The sequence below is a fragment of the Nylanderia fulva genome, unplaced genomic scaffold (assembly GCF_048542155.1).
Source record: "Nylanderia fulva isolate GAGA-0341 unplaced genomic scaffold, ASM4854215v1 Scaffold23, whole genome shotgun sequence".
NCBI lineage: Eukaryota > Metazoa > Arthropoda > Insecta > Hymenoptera > Formicidae > Nylanderia > Nylanderia fulva.
This window is the reverse complement of record NW_028190293.1, coordinates 502,025-521,911: the sequence shown is the minus strand read 5'-3', so window position 1 is coordinate 521,911 and position 19,887 is coordinate 502,025. Positions and strand designations below refer to the sequence as shown.

Below are 19,887 nucleotides of genomic sequence, written 5' to 3'. Positions count from 1 at the left end.
TGTCAAAAAATGTGTTTCTTGCGATTAATTTATATAATTTATATAGCAAACGTTTTCTTACATTTTTTTTATATCTTTAATTTGTATTGATACATATTGTACATTTGTGTGTTTACGAAATGAGAGAATTTTTCTGTGTTTAACTTTCTTTTAAATAAGATAAGCTATGTAATATTTTTATTTTTTTGTTATATATTTTATTGCTCTCACATTTGAGCCTATTTAACTATATTTATGTAATAATAATACTATAATAATATTAATTATCAAATAAAATCAATATGTAATATTAATTATGTCTTCAACGTCTCTCTAATGTTTTATCTTCTTTTTTTTTAAGTTTAAATTAGAAAAATTAAGTGATATGAAAAAATAACTTCTTTTGAACATTCAATTTTAAGAGAAAAGAAATACCACATAATGGAAATAAGAAATAAAACTAATAGTAATCAAGCTACTTTTCCTCTTTCTCTGTTGCCAAACATATTTCAGATTTGCTTATAATATTTTTAGTTTATAACATTTTTTTAAATCGCGTGTATAAAATCATACAAGTATATCTATTTATCGTAAAAAATTGTAAGCTAAATTACGCGGCAAAACGTCATTCGTGACGTAACATGAATGCGTTCGAAAATTCTATTCACCAAAGTTTCGAATTCGACCGACCAATCAGAGATCGAGGATCTCTGTCCTGATTGGTCAATCAAACGCTTGACTCTAGGGTAAATCTATTTCCGAACACAATCTAGAATGCTGCTGCTGCTCTCTACACTTTCGAGTCATTCGCGGTCAAATTCACGTTGTCGCCGGTCGGGTTCGCGAGAGCACGCGAGTGTGAGTATTAATAATAAATTGTATTATATTACTATTATTAATTTTATTGTACTATCATTTTGTAATAATTTTTTATCAATTACTTCATTATATATAATTTCCATTTATTTATATTTTACAGGATTACAACTTATAGTTGCTGTGCATCGTGTCGGTGAGTCTCTCTTAATTGACTTTTGGGTAGTAATTTTGCAAATTTTCTCCGATTTTGTCGAAGCTGTATAATATGTTGTATATTTTTCTGCGTGAAATACGGAATTTTTTAATTAACATCCTTCCCTCCCCTACGAAGCTCTCTTAAAAGAATACAAAAAGATATTTATTCTATTTAGAAGTTTAGAGAGAGGAGATATTTTATGCAAAATATTATTTTAATATTTATTCATAATATATAGGATATGACGTAAACGCATTAACATATTATGCACAATTAATAATAAACACACAAAAATTTGTTGGTATTGTTTTTGTGTATTTTATAGATTTTATGCCGTCAAAAATATTTCCGTTTAATATTTTATTTGAATATTCTGAATATTTCTTTCTTTAAGATATAAAACAAGTCTAGTCACTGGTATTTTTTCAATCGAATTTCTCTATTCTGGAATCATATTAATTGACTTGCAATGTTAATGGTCTCTCGATTAGATTGAATGGGTTCTCATTCTGTTTTAAAGACGCATGCGCGAGACGGAAATAATCGCGTTCTTTCACTCATTTTCTGTCACATGTTCAGCGTACGAAGCTGCACAGCTGATTCAGAATAGCGGGGAGTCAAGAATAACGAGAGAGACAAAATAGAGGGTATTGGTGTTCTATTATACATAATACATACTCTGTTAGAAAAGATGGCGAAGACGAAGCAAAAGTATATAATTACGTGACAAATACGTCCGAATTGTTTACGGTGTTGTGTTTGGCCGGAAAATTCGGCGTGATTCGACATTTGCCTCGGCATTTTTTTCCTAATATATACACGATCTGATCCGATGTTCGAATATTTCGACCTGAGATTGCTTTATCATAGCCGCAATCGTTTCTTAAACTTAAACTGTGCGCGATTTGATTTCTCGTCTTTTTGGTGTAAAATAATCTACTGGCAGATGCACAATGGCGGATTCATTGCATAAAGATGGATACGAAAATTGTAAGTATATGAAACAAAGTGATCATAATAGATATATGCTATTTTTTATGTCATATTTTTCAAGAGTCTGTTTTAACCAAACTTTGTACATTTTTTTTACACTTGGAAATAATGACTGCGAAAAATTAGAAAGAACGATCGTTGAATGTGTCCAGATATATTCTTATTGATCGTATTGTTCATATTCGAGGAATGTTCGCTTCTCGCAAAGTGTTGTGTTTTGCGAATGCAATTATTATTTCCTTGTGGAGGGGATGCCAGCAAGGTCTGTTGTGCGCGTCTGAAAATCTGCGCAGATGACCATGTGATTGTTTTGAATGTCGATTGTAATTGTAATATATAAGATTTATCCCTTTGACATATAGAAATCTGTTTTTCGTTATTGCTAAATTGTTATTTTCTGTGTATTCAATGAAATAGATAAATGGATATTTTAAGAAAAAAATAGCAAAAAAGAAAATTTTTAGATTAGTATAGAGAAAATAAAAAACATCTATAAAATGAGACAAATATGCAGAAGATTTGAAGAGAAAGAAAAAAGAAAGAAATTTAGAGAACGTAAAATGCAGCAAATAGAAAACAAAAACTTAATTTCCAAGTGCGCATATTCTTATCGAAGAGATTTGATTTTGTGACCACAGCATATCATTATCTGCAAATACAGTTGCAATCATAAAGTGCTGATAAGACACTGCTGATATAGTCTTAGCTTAGACAGATAAATGTCTAAAATTCAGTAATGTAAATCACTTTCTGGCAAGCTTTTCCATCTAGATTTGGATTTATTCGATTAATTAGATAATTGTGTAAATGCTGTTTCTAACATCTTCAAATTCTGTAACTTTGTCAATCTTTTATTTTTCGAGAAGTACTTGTACAAAAGAAGAATACATTTTATTAAAATCAAATTGAAATATATCATTTAAAATTAAAAGTATATATTGCACTTCTTTTTTGAAAACAGCTGGTTTGACTATGCGCACTAGTAGTGGTAATATAGGATCAGATAGTGACATGAAATTGGAGCCATCTAGTCCTACGGAGAAATATACTTTCTCTCGTTGTAGTAGCACAGGCTCAGTGAACACGCCATCTTCATCAGCTCATAATACAGGTAAGCAATTTTCCATACTGATGTTTTTTCCATATTGATTAAAAATGTTTAATAACAGATTGGCCAATAGAAAATTGATAAGAAAATATAATTTTCAGAGGATGAGGACAGTGATAATAAAAGTTCTACTATAAGCTACAAAGAGCGCAGAAGGGAAGCCCATACTCAAGCTGAGCAGAAGAGAAGAGATGCTATCAAGAAGGGCTATGACTCCCTTCAAGATTTGGTTCCCACTTGTCAGCATACAGATTCATCAGGTTATAAGATCTCCAAGGCTACGGTGCTTCAAAAATCCATCGATTACATACAGTTTTTGCTGCAACAAAAAAAGAAGCAGGAGGAAGAACGTAATGGGTTGAGGAAAGAGGTTGTTGCGTTACGCATTATGCAAACTAATTATGAACAGATCGTCAAAGCGCATCAGACACAACCAGGACATGCAGAAATGCGAGTTTCGGACGAAATGAAGTTTCAAGTGGTAATATTATTATACTTTTGTTTTACTTTAAATTGCAATTATTAATCGCCTGCCCTATACATAATGTGTATTGTTTGTTGCAGTTTCAGGCAATAATGGATCGCCTTTTCCAAACGTTTAATAACGTTTCTGTAGCAAACTTTGCAGAATTATCAGGATGTGTGTTCAGTTGGTTGGAGGAGCATTGTAAACCTCAGGTAAAAACAATTATATTTCTCATAACTATTTTGCATTTGATATATTTCTTTGAGATGTAAAAATGTTGATTAATGAGTTATTATTTCCTTAGACGCTGCGTGAAGTGGTACTTTCTGTACTGCAGCAACTTAACAATCAAATTAACTAGTCAAATGTATCTTTAAGAAAGATGCATATTGCATACAATAGAATTCAATAGCTTCGTATAGCTATTGAAAATATATACATTAACATTTAAAAATTATTTTAAGATTATGAAACAGAAAATATACATGTTTTTTTTCTATTTGATTATTGATACTGGAGGCTTGATAATTTGACATAAAAGCGAGATTGAAATATTCGAATTATTGTACTAAAATGACAAATATTGGTGATTTTCTCGTTGCAATCTCTGTATCAATGTAATGTTTTTTTTTTTACTATTTAGTTTATATATCTAGATGATATATATAAATCTAGATACTTAAATGTATGTTCTATACATTGTTAACAAAGTTTTCAAAACTGTGCGATCTCTAAATGCACTTTGCATTTTTCAGTGAGCAGATTTGTTGCATAATAGAACCAATTATTAATTTTTCCAATATTTTCGACATTTATGAATACGTACGCGGATATGCGCGTACATGCGCGCTTATACATATACATACAGAATTGTTTGTGTTACAAAATTTATTTTATGTTAAACTATTATTGGTTTTTATATATATATATATATATATATATATATATATAAGGTGATTAACAATTTATAAATATCAGAGATAAAATTTTGAAACATTAGTATTTATATAAATTACTTTGTTTAATATCTTTTATTTTTTTTTAAATATCTCTATTTTTTTTAAGTTTTGTGCGAAATAAATGCACTAACAGGTATCTCTTGTAGAGCTTGTACAAATCAAAGTTTTATAGTTTATAATATTGTATAATGAGATCTTTAGACCAATTCCACACATAAAGTTACCATAGAAGAGATGCGCACACCTTGCATATGTTTTACACATATAATATGCGTAAGAAAAATACAAATAAGAATTTATTTTATATATAATTAGTGGATGTAAATATACAGATATGATACAAGATTGTTATCAATGACCATATTATTGAACATTTTTATTAGATCTTTTATTGCGTACACTTTGCGATACATAAATGGCATATGGTGTATATATGTGTGTACGTATGTATGTATGTATATCTGATTATGTATATATAACAGATTTATATAATATATTTACAATGAAATGAACGTATGCGCAGCTGAGTTTCAAGTTATATTTAACATTATTCCCTAACTCCAATATATGCATATATGTATATATAGATTTTAATTAATATTTCTTTTAAAAGTATGGAAGGGTTATTGGAAATATTTATACATATACATCTATATTATTTTTAATATCATCAGTTATCTCATCCTTATTCATGGTTTGAAATTCTTTGCATTGCTTTTACAATTGTAATTATTGCTGCAAAGAAAGTGTTCTTAAATCTTTCGTTTAAATCTTCTCTGATTCCGTGGGCATACTTTCCCCCTGTGTGATATCGTTTAACGGAATCGTGTTTAATCGGCATGTATTGGGATTATCGCCCTCTTGCTGGGGACTTTGTTGACGTCGCCTTTTAGATCTGCCTCTCGACCGACAGCACAAATCGCGAAAGATGCAAGCGTAACAGGCGAGCAGCGCCGACATCATCGTTAAACCGCTGATCGCGAGAATGACGACCAGAAAGATAGAAATTGTGTCGTCCATTTTGTACTTCAAGCGCGGATTTAATACTGTTAAATGCTGTAACAGAAATTCATTTGACAAATTATTAAACATTTTTTTATTTTAGTAAATTTGACTGATTTGTATTTATAGTTGTACATAAACGCAATAGAAAGGATTTATTGAATTTCGTCGGTCTATATTTATAATTATAATTATAATTACATTTATAATTAAAAGTACATAGAGAAAATTGAATCTGGCTAATTAGATTAATATAATAAATCTATTTATATAATTATTCGGAAATTTGTCGTCAAAATAAGAGATGAAAGAGCTACTTAGCTTTTATTTGCTACCATATAATTAATTTTTTTATTGATACATTTTCTTATTTGGATTCATCGCTTAGTCGGTGATGATAACATCTTGAACGAATAGCGCTCGTAATTAATTTTTTTTTAATTATATCTCGTGTAATTCTTGGAATTCAGAAAATTCTATCTCGTTTTCGCAGAACGTGAATTAATTATGAAAATGCGACGCTATACGTTTTCCGGAATGTCAAATATATTGTGTAAAAATGATGGTGTAAAATTAATCATATGGAACTTAATTCATTTCGCTTGTATTTTTGCTTTATTGTGTTTTCCAACATTCTCTTTATATTTGCCAATTTTGTTCTCTAAAATGACAACTAATTCGGTTTTAATATACGTATATCGTTTGACATGTTTGAAATTTTTTTTTACGTAGAATATCTCGCGAGATATTCTCACTCGATCGAGCGATTATTTGCATATATTATCTCTCGCGAATTCTCTTTTTATGATTTTTCCGAAGGTATTCTCTCTTCATCACGTCTCTTCCGATTGAAGTAAAATCGATAAAAAGCCAGATCTTTCCGCGCGTGAGGAAAAAGACGTACAAGAGAAAATGTCCTAAAAAAAGGAATCTATCTATAAAAGTTCTCGTTATAAGCGAAAAAAAATGCGGAAGTCTTGAATGTCGTGGGATGAGAGACTAGCAGGATAAATGCCACGATATGAGGGAGATCATATTTCTTTATATGAATACTAGATGCTTGCCGAAAGCGGCATCATCGGTCTTAGCTCTCGAAGAATTTTACGATGATGAGTCGGTGGATGTGCGCGATGGTATTCTCGGGTCAAAAAAACCTTATGCGAGTGAAAAAGACGCTGCTGAATAAAAATGCGAACTATGCGCGAAATTTACAAATTGCTATAGAGCAGACTCTGTTTTTAATGAAGCGCAAAGACTTTCGAAATTGAACACAGTAGGGAAATCTGTGTTTTCTTATTAAAAACGTTATGTTTTCTTATTAAAATTTTTGTGTTAAATATTTAACACATGAATGTGTTAGTTTAAGATACTGAAATATGTTGGTTTATTAATGACAAGATTTATATATATATAATTACAGAAAAAATGTTAATTTTTTATTTTATAATATAAGTGGGGATGATTAAATCTAAAAAGAATATATTTTCAGTTAATTTTTATATTAAAATTCTTAATTTTACACAAAATTTATTTTAAATTACTTGAAATTTTGCATTTATTCTGTGTTAAAATATTAACACAGTATTCGTGTCTCCCGGACTCACATGTCCATATATCATGTTAAATTAACACGAAATTTTCTGGACCGTAAGAGACATGTGAGATATCTGTTAAAAACACAATTTTTAACTGTGAGGCGAAACGATAAGGCGAAGACATATTGATATATATATATTTTTTCCCCTGGAAATTGTTTTTAATATGAAATTATTATACGTTGCGTGAAAAATGTATCCTTTGATAATTTCTGTGAATGTACATTCGGTTTATTTTACGTTCACTTTTATTCTTATTACTCGAGAATATCACGTCGATATTGAAAAATATATATAAGAATAATTGCATCTCGCACAAAGGACGGATTTCGCGCAATGATTGATCAGTTTGCGTTCTCTGTATACCATTTCTCTCAAATAGCGAAACGACCGTTTTTCGCAATGATATACGCTTTTTTTCGCTTTATTTGATTTATCTGATTAATTCGTTGACGCGTATTTCGTATCATTATTTGTGATCATTTGTGTAAAATTAACGATGGGTCACAGAACCGGAGGATGGGAAATGACATATATCTGCGTCGCAATAAACATGCCCTCTTCTAATTCGATAACAATAACGACAAATGGAGCGTGATTTTTCACAAAAGGGGCGCACAATTGATGAAAAAGAAAATCGTTCGTTTAATCATTCTATAATAATGTTATAATTGGAAGCTTTTAGAAAATATTTTGCAATTCGAAATTCTTTTGATATTATATAATTTATATAATTTTTGTTATTATATCTATATATACATATGGTTTTTTGTCCGAAAATGTATAATATAAGATCCTTTTTTAAACAAAATTTTCGTAATTATAATCTTTCTACTTAAAGAAAATGACGCTAAATCGAATGCTGTAAAACTTTCCTTACATTCTCTTACATTTTTAATATGTAATTTTTTTACGGAAATCGCAAAGAGAATCAACATCTTTATTACGTCATGATAGGCAAAATTCTTTATGCAAGAGACATTTTACGTTTGCGAGAACTCCGGCTTATTTCCGGCTCGTCGTTTTCTTCCTATGAATCTTCTCTCGCAGATTCTTTTCATCCCTTTAAAAGGTAATAAAAACATCGTTAAATGGTACTCTCTTTCTTTCCCTTTTTTTATTCATGAGATTCAGAATCTCATTCTCATACGTGTTTTATAGAAGCACTATGATATTTTATTTTACTCAAAAACAATACCAAACGATATAAAATGTGCATTAAACATATCCTACATTTACACGATTTTTTGTATATTTCACGAGAAATGTCTACAATAATATACGTTTTGAATAAAATAATATATGAATATGTAAATTTATGTAGGTTACGACGCATGAAAAAGGATGAGTAAAAAAGTAATTTATATTGCACATAAAATATAAAAAAAATTTGTATATAGAGAGATGTGGCACAACGATATCTCTTGAATATATAAATCCCTTTTGTAATCTTATCCTTGAAAGTTTTATAATATGTTTAATGTTATACGTTTCTGTCTTTTCCCGATGTTTTCAGACTTGAGTTACCTCTTTAAATTAAAAATATTTAATTTGTTACTCTCCTCTGATATCAATTTCCTCTAAATGTTGATGCTTGAAATATATCGCATTATAATACATTTGAGATAAATATTTTATTTTTGATATTTTTAAAATACAAATGTCACATATAATCAATGTTACATATGCAAATCAACTAGACATTTTTAGATATTTTTTTTTATCTCCAACGTTGTTTTCATGGGGCTATAGATACTTATACAGTCACTCCTGCACATTTAATCCGAGTTATATCTTACGAAGATTGATCGAGTACTAGGAAAAATATATATATATATATATATATATATATATATATATACATAAGAGGGAGAATTTCTCCATGATTTTATCTCACCTACATTATTATGATATCGGAGGGTTTCTGCGCGCGCGATTCTTCTTCATCCCCTTTTTAACACGGTTTGTGGACACAGAATATCCGATTTTATGCGCATCATTGAGCTTCTCGTCTCGCTCTCGTTCACCCCGCAGCAAATTGAATGCTAGCGTCCTCCTTCGCCCTTCGATATTTCAAAGCGTCTCATCGTCATACTGATCTCATCCCGCGGATACAGCGATTTACTTTTATAGAAATTGATTCGGTGTTGAATAATAATTCGCGTCCAGATACGATTCGTGGGATTCATGATGCCACTATGTGATCAGAATAAAAATAGAATTGAACTCCGGTAATCATTTTCGAAATCTCGTTTCGATGATCACTTTATGTTTTTATTGCACAATCACAGTAGCCGACTAAACCAATCATCTTCTCTTCAAAACTTATTGTCAGTTCTCTTTTTTTCACATCCGTGGCAAAATATATGAATTACAAAACAATGTTTGATATTGAAAAAAAACAATTGAAAAATCTTTTTTTAATTAAGTTTGACAGATCCTTCCGTTTATTGGAGTCTTGTTATTGACAGATCATTCCGTTATTGGAGTTCTGTCATTGACAAATTACCGATGAGTCGAGAGACGTGACGAAGGTAAATTGATATTTTTTTTTAAATAAACGTAGGGGAAAACTTCCATTACACCGCTGTTTACAGTGCGAGAGTCGCGTGCAAACTGTCAGTGAACGGTCCATCGTGATGCGCATCCTCCAGAGAGCTCTCTTGCTGCTCTTCTCCCACTCACGTTTCTCTTGTCATTCTATATAACATATCCTACATGATATAAAAATCTAACAAAGAAATTTTTATTTTCAACGTAAGAAACATTTTTCCATCTTTACAATATCTTGAATGTAAATCGATTATAATCGCGCAATTTAGCTAGGAACAGCTTTTATAATCAGGGTTGGGTAATAACTAGTTAATTAGTTAAAAATTAAAAGAAAGTTAAAAGTAAATAACTTTTAAGTTAGTTTAGTTAATTTAAAATGTATTAATTTTTAACTTCAATTAGTTATTTTTGACCTTAAACTTATTAACTTTTTTCCCAAGTTAAATTTCTTTTATCTCTGAATACCATATTATTGTTTTTTTATAAGTTATAAACGTATTATTTTTAAAATAAAGTATTATTAATTTTTATGTTTTTATTTGTGTCATCAATTATAATTACCAAAAAAAAATATATTTCTATATAAAAATCAAAATTTCTTTGTTGTTTGTTATTATAAATTTTAAAAGAATTAACAAACAAAATTCTAATTTAATATAAAGATTTTTAAAAATTAACTTTTGACTTAATTCAGTTAATTTAATCTCAACTTAACTTTAACTTTAAGTTAATTTTTTGTTCATGCAACTTTTAACTTGGTTAAATTTTAATTTTATAAGCAATTAACTTTAACTTAACTTAGTTTTAAAAAATCGTTAACTTATCCAACCCTGCTTATAATACTTATACTTATTGTTTGAAATTTTGTATAAGAGTATTAATTTATTAAGAATTTTATCTTTTCTCAAATGTTCTTTTGAATTAGATTCTGTGGATATAAAGATGTTATCTATATATGTATATGTATATATATAATTTTTTCAATAAGATGAAAATCCGCGTTGAAGATAAAGAAAATCATCATCTGTCATCTTTTTCAGAAGATTTTTTAAAAGAAGGTAACAGACACTTAATCTCAACCGAGATTAATTTTTTATTTATCTCTGAAAATAAATTGTATTGAAAAATATTTATTTACGAGAGTGATGCTTACTTAAAATAGCATTTACGTAATTAGAGCGACAAATCGATTACACGAAAAATAAATAGAATGCTTCAATTACTTAAACATAACACAAATGAACAATCAATATTCCGTTATTAAGTCATGTTATATTTGTTGTCGCAATTTTTCACTTTAACTAAGGCTATACTGAAATTTCCCGAAACTTGCTGCTTCAATTTCCTCGGCACGATAATGTTGTTAGCGATGTTGCGGCTTCTCTTTATCTTTCATGATTCATCGACGAGCTTCTCTATCGACGAATATCACCTGTCACTCGTTTAACGGAGTGGTTTCCTCCCTCTGGCCGCAATTTTCGGCTTGTGCTTTCCCCGTATAGCGTCTCTCCTCGATAGGATAGGATTGAATTTCTCTCGGATGAAATTAAATGTGTCTCCGGAGAATATAAGAAGGAAGCTGAGATTGAGCTTTGAATTACGTGATCGAAAATCAGAGGAAACGAAAGTTACTCTATCTACACAGTATATAGGACACTATATATTAATTTAATAAAAGACAGATTTGGAGAGTGAATATTTTTACAATTTTACATTCAAACAGAAATAAAAATTCAAATGTTTAATATTCTGGAGAGCTGAAAAGTTTAATTTCACTAGCATTTATGAATACATTTTTTAGAAGATAAAGAATAGAAGAAATTCTTATAAAAAGGGATTACGCCATAGAGACAAGTTGCGCAAATTACTGAACAATCGCGGCTATTAACGACAGCTATATCATGCGTAAATCCATTTACATGTATACGTACACGCGTATGATAGAAATAATATGCTTCGTTAGTTGTGTTCGCCATACGGAGTGTATTAAATCACATATTACGTATTGTCGCTCGCAAATTATTAACGATGGCTGGCGGGATACGCGGTGAATCCGTAACGAGATCACGAATATATACGCACGTTCCCAGTATAAAAAACAATTCCTTTCGACCCGCGTTCATTATTTAAGACGAAGGACAAGCAGAAAAATTCCCCTATAAGAATAATTCATGAATCGTAAGCTCTCGATTTGTCACAACGAATCGATAGTTGTGCGACCTCCTTTTCTTGATCGTTAGGATCTTTCGTCTGCCGGAAATCGCATTAAATTAACAATCTCTCGCTTGGGAAATTGCTTTTGTATGCAACGTTCATAACGTTTTCTTCTTTTTCCGCGGAATAATATCTTAAAGAAACTTGAATTTTTATCGCGCAATTTGAATATCTCACGGAGCGGTTTAAAGGATTGTGAGAATCTAGCAAACCTATAAATAAGATATTTTTTTAAACAAATGGACAAATATTGAACCAGTAAAACGAGAATGGTATTTATTACAAATGCTTATTTTTATTTTGATTTTTTTATCAAATATATTTTTCATAGAGAAAGTATTAAATTTTTGATTTATTCAAATAAAACTTTTTATATAATGTTCAAAAATATTCAATTTTTCGATTTGCTAGATTCCTATATCTTTTTAAATATATAGCGAAGATAGAACAAATTACCGTGTGTGTGAAAGAGAGAGAGAGAGAGAAATCTGGTAAAATATTTCTTATTTCCTAAAAGGGATTACTCTACTCTTTATTACAGAAATGGAGTTTTTGTCACGAGTTATGCCATTGTAAAGGATTGAAAAATTAATAATCGATCGCAGGATATGTGTGTCGAAGTATCTAAGACGGACTAAGCGCTTCCTTCAGAATATTACTGAATTCCATTAGTTCCTTTCTCAGTTTTTGCACATCCGTTTCCTCTACTCTCCTCTCGTATTGACGAAGGTAACGTTGTACCAGTTGCGCCGTAACTTCTGCGAATCGCTCGTCTTTCTTCTTTTCCAGATCTTCCTGCGGCAAAATATTGAACAAATTAATGGAAACATACATGTTTCTGCTTTGATCGTGATGTTTAAATATTTAAAAATTTTTGAAAAAATAAATGCTACGGGAAAAACAAATAAATAAATTCCACGACACAAAATGTAGTTTCTGTTCCTCGTGTTGGAAATACAATAATTGATATTTGGTTTAATAACACGACACGTTAGGTCAATATTGAAGGCATACTGACTATGTAGCAACAATTCACAAAGTCCCATCGTGCTCGTTTGCCAGGCGGCGGCTTAAACAATATTTTTATATATTCGATCATCGGCCGCAGCCCCGTGAATATCGAGAAGATGCAGAACGGTGGTGGAAGTGTTGTCGTAAGCATGAAATTGACGTAAGCCTGAAAAATATGGAACGATATTCATTTACATAATATATTGACACATTCGCGGATATCTTCCTCTTTAAATCGGCGATTCATCATTTTGACTATCTCTCTCATTTGTTGCATTTTTCACTTGAAACTTGAAGGCGAGGAAATCCATTTAACTAAAGACGAAAGCGTTTGAAGAATTTGCTTACCTCAGTTCGGCCAAAAATCCATTCTACGTTAACGTTATCGGTCACTTTGGTGAAGGTATTCGCCATACACGCAATTAGCATATTTAGAACAACTATCACGGAAATGAATTGGAAACCTGACGAATAGATTTGATTAAAGTAGTTTATCAACAGCGATAAGTTCGTTTTTCTTTGCTTATCGACAAAACAGTTTGATATACTTACTGGCGAAAGCGGAATAACCGATGAATTCGGTAAAGCTATGCTGATTAATTATCGTCTCCGATTCCCTCTCACCCGGAAGATTCTCGATAATTACATCGGCGCTTTCCACCGGGCTCATACAGAAAACAGCCCAGAAGAGGGTCTTCAAGGTGGATTTGAAACTGACAAAAGAATCCTCCTGCTCCGTCTTTAATTTCGACTCGTCGTCGGTTTGCACCATTCCGTCATAATATTGATAAAGATGACACAGTCCTTAGAGAAAAGTTGTCAAAATCTGTATTAAAATAAAACGTTGGATTTCGAAAAAAAGTATTAAATGACGCAAAAGGTTTTCTTGAATTTTAAAGATTTGTAATATGCATATAAATTATTAAGTAAAGCATTCAAGATTGTTTGCCAAGTCAAAAAAAATGTTTTATACAATTTAATTCCACGCTATGTGTCTTACCGATTGCGAAGGCCATAACGATGATACCGAATATCGCGATAAAATGGCCGACATCTCTGATCATTTTAACCAGAGAGAGCTGCAAGGGTCCGAGATTATAATCCAATTGACAGATGAACAATAATTTAAAGAATGCCATTATCGTGGCGACACAAAAGATCCCCTCCGCTATCAAAGTCGGATCGTGCTTGTGCCAGTACTTTCTTTCTAGGTCACGTTGACCGTTCATTCTAACGTCCAACGCGGCAACTATCCAGAAGAGAAACGTCAGAATGAACAGCACGAGCATAATTAGCTCGTACCTGCATTATATACGCAAAATTATATACGCAATCGAAAAAAATGTACGTATTAATCAGATTTATGGATTTTTTGAGAGATCGTTATCTCGATATTAATTGGACAACAGCCCCTTTATCTCTTACCAATTTGTACGCGTACTGAAGCATCTAACTGGACCATCCACAATGCACAGTCGGATAAATGCAGCTGTATACGATATCACGTAAATAGCAAGAATCCATTCGTATCCTGAAAATAGAAAAATCGATTTAAATATTTGATTATAAAGATTTATTTATATACGCTGTATGCAACGCCATCACACATTCATATAATATCCAGTGCTTTCTATTTTAAAAATTTAATTTATTTTGATAATTATCTAGAATAATCTAGGTGAATTCAATCATTTTATCCTTATTTTTATGCAAATATAAATTATTTTAGATCAAAGTAGTCTTATTTTAAATTAAATGGTAAATGTTTACATACGTATATTAAATATATATATATATATATATATATATATTTATTTTATTTTATATATTTTTTTTCTTTATTTAGATAATTTCAAGATTATCCAACCGGAACATTTGTAAAGAAAAATATTCTTAGATGAATCTTAAAATGGAGCAATATACTATCACAGAACTGGATTATCATTTAAATAACTCTCATAAAAATATTGTACATTAAGTTGACATAACAGTAACGTTATACGTATGCAATACGTTTAAGGTTTAACTTTCATCCGAAAGGGAGAAAGGATTAAATGTGCACCGGTATCGGGTGGTCCACGAAGCTGTTCGGTTTTGTCGCTGCGCGATTGTAGAAATACGAACGTGAGAAATATCAAATAATTCGCTACGGAGGAGAGAAATTTGTTGACCGGGATCTCGTAAAATTTCGTCTGTTTCGAGTTTGGTGCGAACAGTACGATAAAGGCTACGATAGGTAGCATGCCAATCTGCAGAATCATCGATAAACATTTCAACCACGTGCTTCTGACCTTCCATTCGTGCCAGGTACCGATCCATGCATTTTCAACGATCTGAAAAAGAGAGATATGATTTTATAATATATTTCTAAAATTATGGAAGCCCTTCGCTATTCTATCGATCAATTTTTTGACAGATAATATAAATTTTGTTAAGCTATCACATAAATTTTATATAATGTGATTTAGAAAACTTATTAAAATTATAGGATACTGAAAGGATTTTTTAATTATTTTATTCTATTTTATTATTTGAGGATTTAATTTTGTTCTAATTTCTTACGCTAATGATATAGCAATATTTTTTCGATTGTATAATTTGTTGAGTTTTGATCGTCATATACCTGTTGTATATTCGGATGAGCCACGAAATTCTTTTGCTTGTAATCCAATGCCAGCAAAAGCCTTGGATATGCAAAAGTAGAACTACGGCCGAAACCAGTAATTTGCTTTAATACACACTCGACTTCTTCGGCTGTTCGAGCGAATCCGATCAAGTCCGTCGCGAAATCAGACACCTCCTTTATCGCAAAACAACAGACCATTAATTTATCGTAGTGCTTAAGCACAGTGTCTCTCGACACTACACATCGCAGACATATTATTCAATATTTTTCGATATAAGTATACACAAAAAAAATTATTAAATTAATAAATATTTATTTCAATACTGCCAAATAAATCATTTATTTGAAACAAATAAATATTTATCTGTTTTGAAAAGGATATTTTATAAATATTTTTTCACATCAAATCAATATTAGTTTGAAATCAATGATTTTTATAAGGCAGTATTGAAATAAATATTTCAAATTTAATAAATTTTGGTTCAGTGTAATAAATATCACAAGATTTCAACTTACTCTGGATAAGGCTTTGTAATCGGGGTAGAATTCCCTAACGAATGAAGCTACTTTGCTGAGTTCGACAGATAATTCAAACGCTCGTAGGATCGGATCTTCCTCAGTTTGACAAATGTATATCGGATTCGATACCGCGTTGTACAGAAATAATCTCATTTTCTCTATAGTCAGGATATCACCCTTATCTCTTTCCGGTCTACGATAGCGAAGAGGGTGAAAGTAAATATATGAGAAATATAAATGGAGAAAATTATATAATTATTATATTTTATATATATATATATATATATATATATATATATTCGACACACAATTGTGATTCTTCGTGAATTAATTATACGTCCATAGGAAGTTCTAAACTAACAATAACATTGTACGTGGATGGAATTAGTCCTAAGCTAAGTTTGCGAATATTGTCTCTCTAGAAATGGTATGGTCCGCAATCATACTTGCAGACTTCGTCGCAGTTGCAACTGGGCGGATGGGGTTTCTGCAAAATATGATGTCGGAATCTGAGCATATCAATCATCTCGAAATGTCCGTATTGCGCCGCGACTGCGAGAGGGATCGTATCGTCTGGGAAATCGGGACTGTGAGTGACACCGGCGTACTCGAGTCCCGGCGTCAATTCATTCAGCTTGTTCAATATTAACACGGTAATCCTTATTTGATTATCCCTGATTGCGTGTAGATGTGTGTCGGTCGGATCGATGTCCGGGTGAGACAATAGATACTCGACCATTGCCACGTTTCTCTCATTCACGGCGATATGGAGTGCGCTGACACCCTGAAAATTATTCATTATCATTGACATAATATATCGACCGGGAAAATTCCATAACTCATAAATTAAAAAAAAAAGAAAAAAGAAAATCTCACGCAAAATGTAGCTGAACATATATAATAGCAACGACTCTCCGTTCCGCTGTTTGCATAATTATCGATAATAGAACGGAAATGGCGATCTACCCTGGGTGAATTATGACAGTGGAGCACTCTAAATAGATTTTTCGACTTTTTCTGAAATTCCTCTTTAGTCGTGGCGAGGAGGAAACGATTTCGGAACACTACCGCGGCTTTTTTCTCTTTTTTTCTCATCGTGTCCCTTTCTATAGGAAGAATGGAACGACGACGTTTGTCACCCATCTGCGGCGCGTTTACAGAGGCGGACCCCAACAATGGGCCAGCACCATTGTGTCGTCGACACCAGTCACAATATTCACTGATATTTTGGCTTTTCGACAGGCCCCCGGGAGTTGTTCGTATATATCCACACGCCAAAAGCGACAATAATACCTCGTGATATATGTTCGGTAAAAAGCCCTAGTTTCGTGACAATCGGCAGCTGCCATCCTTAATGTTTCACGTGACTCGTCTAGATTTTACGTTCGATTAAATATTCGTTTATTTCTTATGGGTTGTTCTTTTGTGAAAAAAATGTTGAAATAGCTAAAAGAAAAAAAAATGAAAATTGCACGGCACAAAATAACGAAGATTTGCACTCGTTGTCAGAATATTCTTGATGTATCGACACAACAGATCATAAAATTTATCTTTGTGACTTAAAACTTAATTTTTAATTAATTATTGATAATAAGTTAAAAATTTAATTATTGAGAAGAAATAGTTCTCTTTTAGATTTACATTGTTAAGAATGAAACTAGCACACACAAGATGGTTATTAAACGAGCAGTGATATCGCGAATACAGTGGTGAAAGAACTCGGATCATTTGAATAATTTTATCAGGCCGGTTGAAACCATTGTCTTGTAAAAAGACGGCCCTGAAATATGGCCAGAGATATAACGAGGACACCCAGTTTCTTTCTCTATATGTTCTGCTCTCTTTCTCTCTCTTTCTTCACCGAATTCCCTCTTCTCTTTCTCTGTCTTCCTATCGCGTTGTCTTTCTTCGCGCCGCTTCGGCATTTCGGTCTCAAAGTCAAACGACAGTTTGACCGCTTTTCTGGAACCCTAAAGAGAGGAAAGAACACACCGACGAAGGAAACATTCCACGGGGGGTACGTGTTTCTTCACGGATTGAAGATTTCAGATAACTAGACTTTACATAGTCTTCGTTCTCATCGTTCTTTCTTTTCTCATAATTTGTTTCCCTACTTTTGAAGAGAATAATAAATTATCCAAGTTATTTATCTTGAAACATTTCACCATTTGTGTTAAAGAATGTATCCGCAAATTGTACAGAAATAGTTTCGAAGATAGCGCGTCAGTATCATAGATGAGCTGTTAGAATGAGAGGTATGTACAGCTTCACTTTAGATTATTCTAAAATTTGTTTTTCTTGCCGAGATTTTTGTCTTCTAACAAAAAACAGGTATGAACCTGAGATAAACACATTAATCATTCGAGCTCAAAGAAGAATTCGATAAAATTGACACCGAGCATATCTCTCTGAAGAAAACAACCGCATTATCGTTTCGGTAAATCCGTTAAGCGATTGTGTCGGATGTTGAATCACACAGGAAGAGCGAGATGGGATGAGATGGATGATGGGAGAGATAAATTCGGGAATCTTTACGAACTGTTTAAAAGTCTACCAAAGTTTAAAGCGCGCCCGATGTGAATTACGGACGGGAAACGGAATGAATCCGGTGGACCGTAATTTATGGAAAACGCATTCCACCGAGGTGTAATTTAGCGTCTCGAATCGCTAACTGCATTTGCCATCGTCGTTAAGGTATACCCGAGATAGTCGGCGTTAATTGTCAAGCAGGAAATGAGTTTACTTTGCTTTCACAAATTCTTCACGCGCGCACAATTTTTCATGTTTTACTTGAACATTATAAACTTGTATTTTACCCCTTGAATATTGATAGGTTCTTTGGAGTCGCGCGAAGAAAGTTGTGAACTCGTGTGCTTACTTGAAAATTCGTGGCGTTTATATTGAAGTCGGGATGATCCTCGAGGAATAGACGTACTTCGACGATATTTCCATCGGTGACGAGTTCGAAGAATCTTTTCTCGAGTTCTTGAAAATGCGGAAATATCACGTCGGAAGGCTGCAATCAAATAACCTTTAAATGGACTCGGAACATATTGCATCTTCCATTTTTTCTTACTCTATTTTTGTGTATGTTTAGAAAACACTAAATAATTTATTTTGAGTTTTAAGAGATTCTACCGACATAATCTGTTTGGAAAGCTTACATTTCCGAGTTCGTCCTCCGTTCCGACTACGGTTTCATTATCTGTCATCACGGATAATCACGAAATTGTACACAATCGCCTTCACGTCGATGTTATATATATAAGATTTATTTCTTAAATATAGATAGGACGGTTTCAAAAATTTAGGAGCATTTAAATCTTTTGAAACAGAGAATCGTTAAAGATATTTTCCATGCTAATTAGAACATTTTGTTTCAATTGGACTATGAAAATGAAATTGCTCCCATTTGAATTATTAGAGACTTGTTTTATATATAACGTAAAGAAATTATAGAGTGTATGTATACACACAGTCGTGGAATCTTTTTTGCTTAATTTTTTTTCATTTATTCATTTAAATCGATGATATATCTATATATATATATAGTATATAGCAAATAACAAGATACGATGTGCTTTCGTTAATAATGTTATTTAATCTTTTTTGCGAAGGGTATATATACATAATTTATAATTTGTTTGTGCGCTACAATATACAAATAATAATAATAATAATAATAATAATAATAATAATAATAATATAATAATAATAATATAATCGAAAATAATATAATAATATAATATATATATAATAATATATAATATATTTAGATCATTTTTAGATTTCTCAATTACAATAGTTTTTGTATTATTAAAATAATTAATTAACTTTTACGTTGGTT

General features: G+C 31.6%; 2 protein-coding genes and 1 long non-coding RNA gene across 4 annotated transcripts; 1 reads left to right on the top strand and 2 right to left on the bottom strand.

The window, feature by feature from the left end:
• The first annotated feature begins 804 nt into the window (after positions 1-804).
• On the top strand, positions 805-5,032 carry bigmax (helix-loop-helix-leucine zipper transcription factor bigmax). Of its 2 annotated transcripts, XM_029301501.2 has the most exons (7): positions 805-837; positions 959-991; positions 1,574-1,984; positions 2,949-3,098; positions 3,197-3,576; positions 3,660-3,773; positions 3,866-5,032. In XM_029301501.2, exons 3-7 carry the CDS (start codon positions 1,948-1,950, stop codon positions 3,920-3,922), a joined length of 738 nt encoding a protein of 245 aa, XP_029157334.1. In that variant the 5' UTR covers positions 805-837; positions 959-991; positions 1,574-1,947; the 3' UTR covers positions 3,923-5,032. The 2 variants fall into 2 exon arrangements, with proteins under 2 accessions (XP_029157334.1, XP_029157339.1); XM_029301506.2 differs by lacking the exons at positions 805-837; positions 959-991; positions 1,574-1,984 and adding an exon at positions 2,410-2,790.
• On the bottom strand, positions 4,639-9,721 carry LOC146723114 (uncharacterized). Its single transcript, XR_014924738.1, has 2 exons — positions 9,019-9,721; positions 4,639-5,576 (listed from the first exon to the last, which is right to left on the bottom strand). It is a non-coding gene; the product is annotated as an uncharacterized LOC146723114 (long non-coding RNA).
• A 2,650-nt stretch (positions 9,722-12,371) lies between these two features.
• On the bottom strand, positions 12,372-19,252 carry LOC114933490 (short transient receptor potential channel 5). Its single transcript, XM_029306112.2, has 12 exons — positions 19,205-19,252; positions 18,919-19,056; positions 16,487-16,824; positions 16,038-16,233; positions 15,519-15,695; positions 14,958-15,228; positions 14,321-14,426; positions 13,896-14,197; positions 13,448-13,699; positions 13,244-13,359; positions 12,903-13,061; positions 12,372-12,679 (listed from the first exon to the last, which is right to left on the bottom strand). The coding sequence occupies exons 1-12, from the start codon at positions 19,250-19,252 to the stop codon at positions 12,509-12,511; spliced, it is 2,274 nt and encodes a 757-aa protein (XP_029161945.1). The 3' UTR covers positions 12,372-12,508.
• Positions 19,253-19,887: the final 635 nt, after the last annotated feature.